We start from the raw sequence: 1,849 nt of genomic DNA on the forward strand, positions 1-1,849 counted from the left end.
CCTCCTAAATATATCTCACATCCACACCTCTGTCTTCACTGCCAGTACCTAAGTTAAGATGACGAAGATCTCTTATCGGGATAAATGAAATAATCTCGTAATTGATCTCCCTGACTCTAGTTTTACTCTCTGCTATTTCATTAACTTCTGTTTTTAATAAAGTACTCCAGTCTTCCTCCTTTGGATTTATTTTGGTCTTTGTTTGTTTTAGCTTTATGTGTTGAATACATATCTTTTGGGTGAAAAGCTGTGAAGCTTTCTGTTTTGCTCTTCAGTACTTTCATAACTTGTTAAAATACACCTTCCAGATAATGTCCACAGACAAACAGATTGCTATAAATGGAAATAGAGCAACTAACAGTTTTACCATACATAAATGAAGGGGTGGTACTTGAATTTAACAATCCTCTCTGGTTCTAAAATCTTATCCTTGGGTGTGGTGGTGTGAGCTTGTAATCCTAGCACTCTTAGAGGCTGAGGCTGCAGGATCTCTTGAGCTCAGGAGTTCGAGACCAGCCTGAGCCCTGAGCAAGAGCAAGACCTCATCTCTACTAAAAATAGAAAAAATTAGCCAAGTGTAGTGGCGTGCATCTGTAGTCTCAGCTACTCAGGAGGCTGAGGCAGGAGGATCACTTGAGCCCAGGAGTTTGAGGTTGCAGCGAGCTACAATGATGCCACTGTACTCTACCCAGGGTGACAGAGTGAGACTCTGTCTCAAAAAATAAAATCTTATCCTTTGAGTCATGTGGACGTTATCAAGTAACAGTTCTTCATATGGTAAAGGCTTGATTGTCTCAGGATATTTTTATGTAAGTATTTATTAAACATTTATGTTTTATGCACTTTGATACAGTAATGAACAAAACAGAAAAATTCCTGTTCTCGTGACACTTATATTCCAGTGGGACAAAATAGTATGCAGGTAAATAGATAATTAAATTAGTTTTTGATGGAATCCTGCAAAGAAAATAAACAGTAATGCATTAGTGTGACTTGGTAAACAGAAAGGTCACTGTGGATATAATCAGTTACGCTGAACTAGAAACTATGTTAGCATACTAAATTATAAAGGAAGCATGGTTTTGTGCACTAGATCTTTAGTATATTGTTGATTATAAGAGATTTTGGTCTAAAATAATTGTTCTTGAATTGCATCCAAGTATGGAAAGGCTGAGGTTATTGTGAGGTTCATCCTTTATATCACCTGAAATAATGTGTTCAGGTACCAGTATTTATTTCTCAGATTTTATTTTCTTCTATGACTTTTCAGCTGTTGCAATAAATTAGAAACCCTCTGAAAATTTTACTTTCAATATGATTCAGAAACTTGTAAAATATTTTTTGGTCCAGCTCTCAAGCCCTGACTTTGAGTTTTTGACTCTTGAGAGTGTCTGGGACTCTGATGTAATTAAAGCTGGTAATGTGGGGAATTTACAATTTACATTTGTGCTCATGTATTTTTTTAATTACTTTTTTCTTAGGTATGATGAAATGAGTATTCTCTTCACAGTTTTGATTACTGAAACTACTTTGGAAAATGGATTAATACAGCTGAGAAGTAGAGACACCACAATGAAGGAAATGATGCATATATCCAAATTAAAAGACTTTTTAATCAAGTATATATCATCGGCTAAGAATGTATAGATTTTTGTATTTGTATAATAAATATTCTCTCCTAATTTAGTTGTCTTATGTCAACTTGGATTATTTTTAGCCCCTTTGCACTTATGAAGTGGACAATTTTGGTGCTTCCTTTGATTCTATTTTTATTGTATTTTTGATGTATTCCACTGTATCAGGAGTATGTTCAGCTATGAGAAACAAAAATCTTACTGAACTGGGTAAA

The 1,849-nt window shown here is 34.8% G+C and overlaps 1 protein-coding gene across 1 annotated transcript in view; it reads left to right on the top strand.

Moving 5' to 3' along the window:
• The window catches only part of POLG2 (polymerase (DNA directed), gamma 2, accessory subunit), a 19,911-nt gene extending 18,264 nt beyond the window's left edge, over positions 1-1,647 (top strand). Inside the window, exon 8 of the mRNA XM_012659546.1 lies at positions 1,482-1,647. Coding sequence (XP_012515000.1) covers positions 1,482-1,647 — 166 coding nt within the window. The remainder of the gene's footprint in view (positions 1-1,481) is intronic.
• Positions 1,648-1,849: the final 202 nt, after the last annotated feature.

The sequence above is a fragment of the Propithecus coquereli genome, unplaced genomic scaffold, assembly GCF_000956105.1.
Source record: "Propithecus coquereli isolate 6110/MARCELLA unplaced genomic scaffold, Pcoq_1.0 Scaffold119, whole genome shotgun sequence".
Taxonomy (NCBI): Eukaryota; Metazoa; Chordata; class Mammalia; order Primates; family Indriidae; genus Propithecus; species Propithecus coquereli.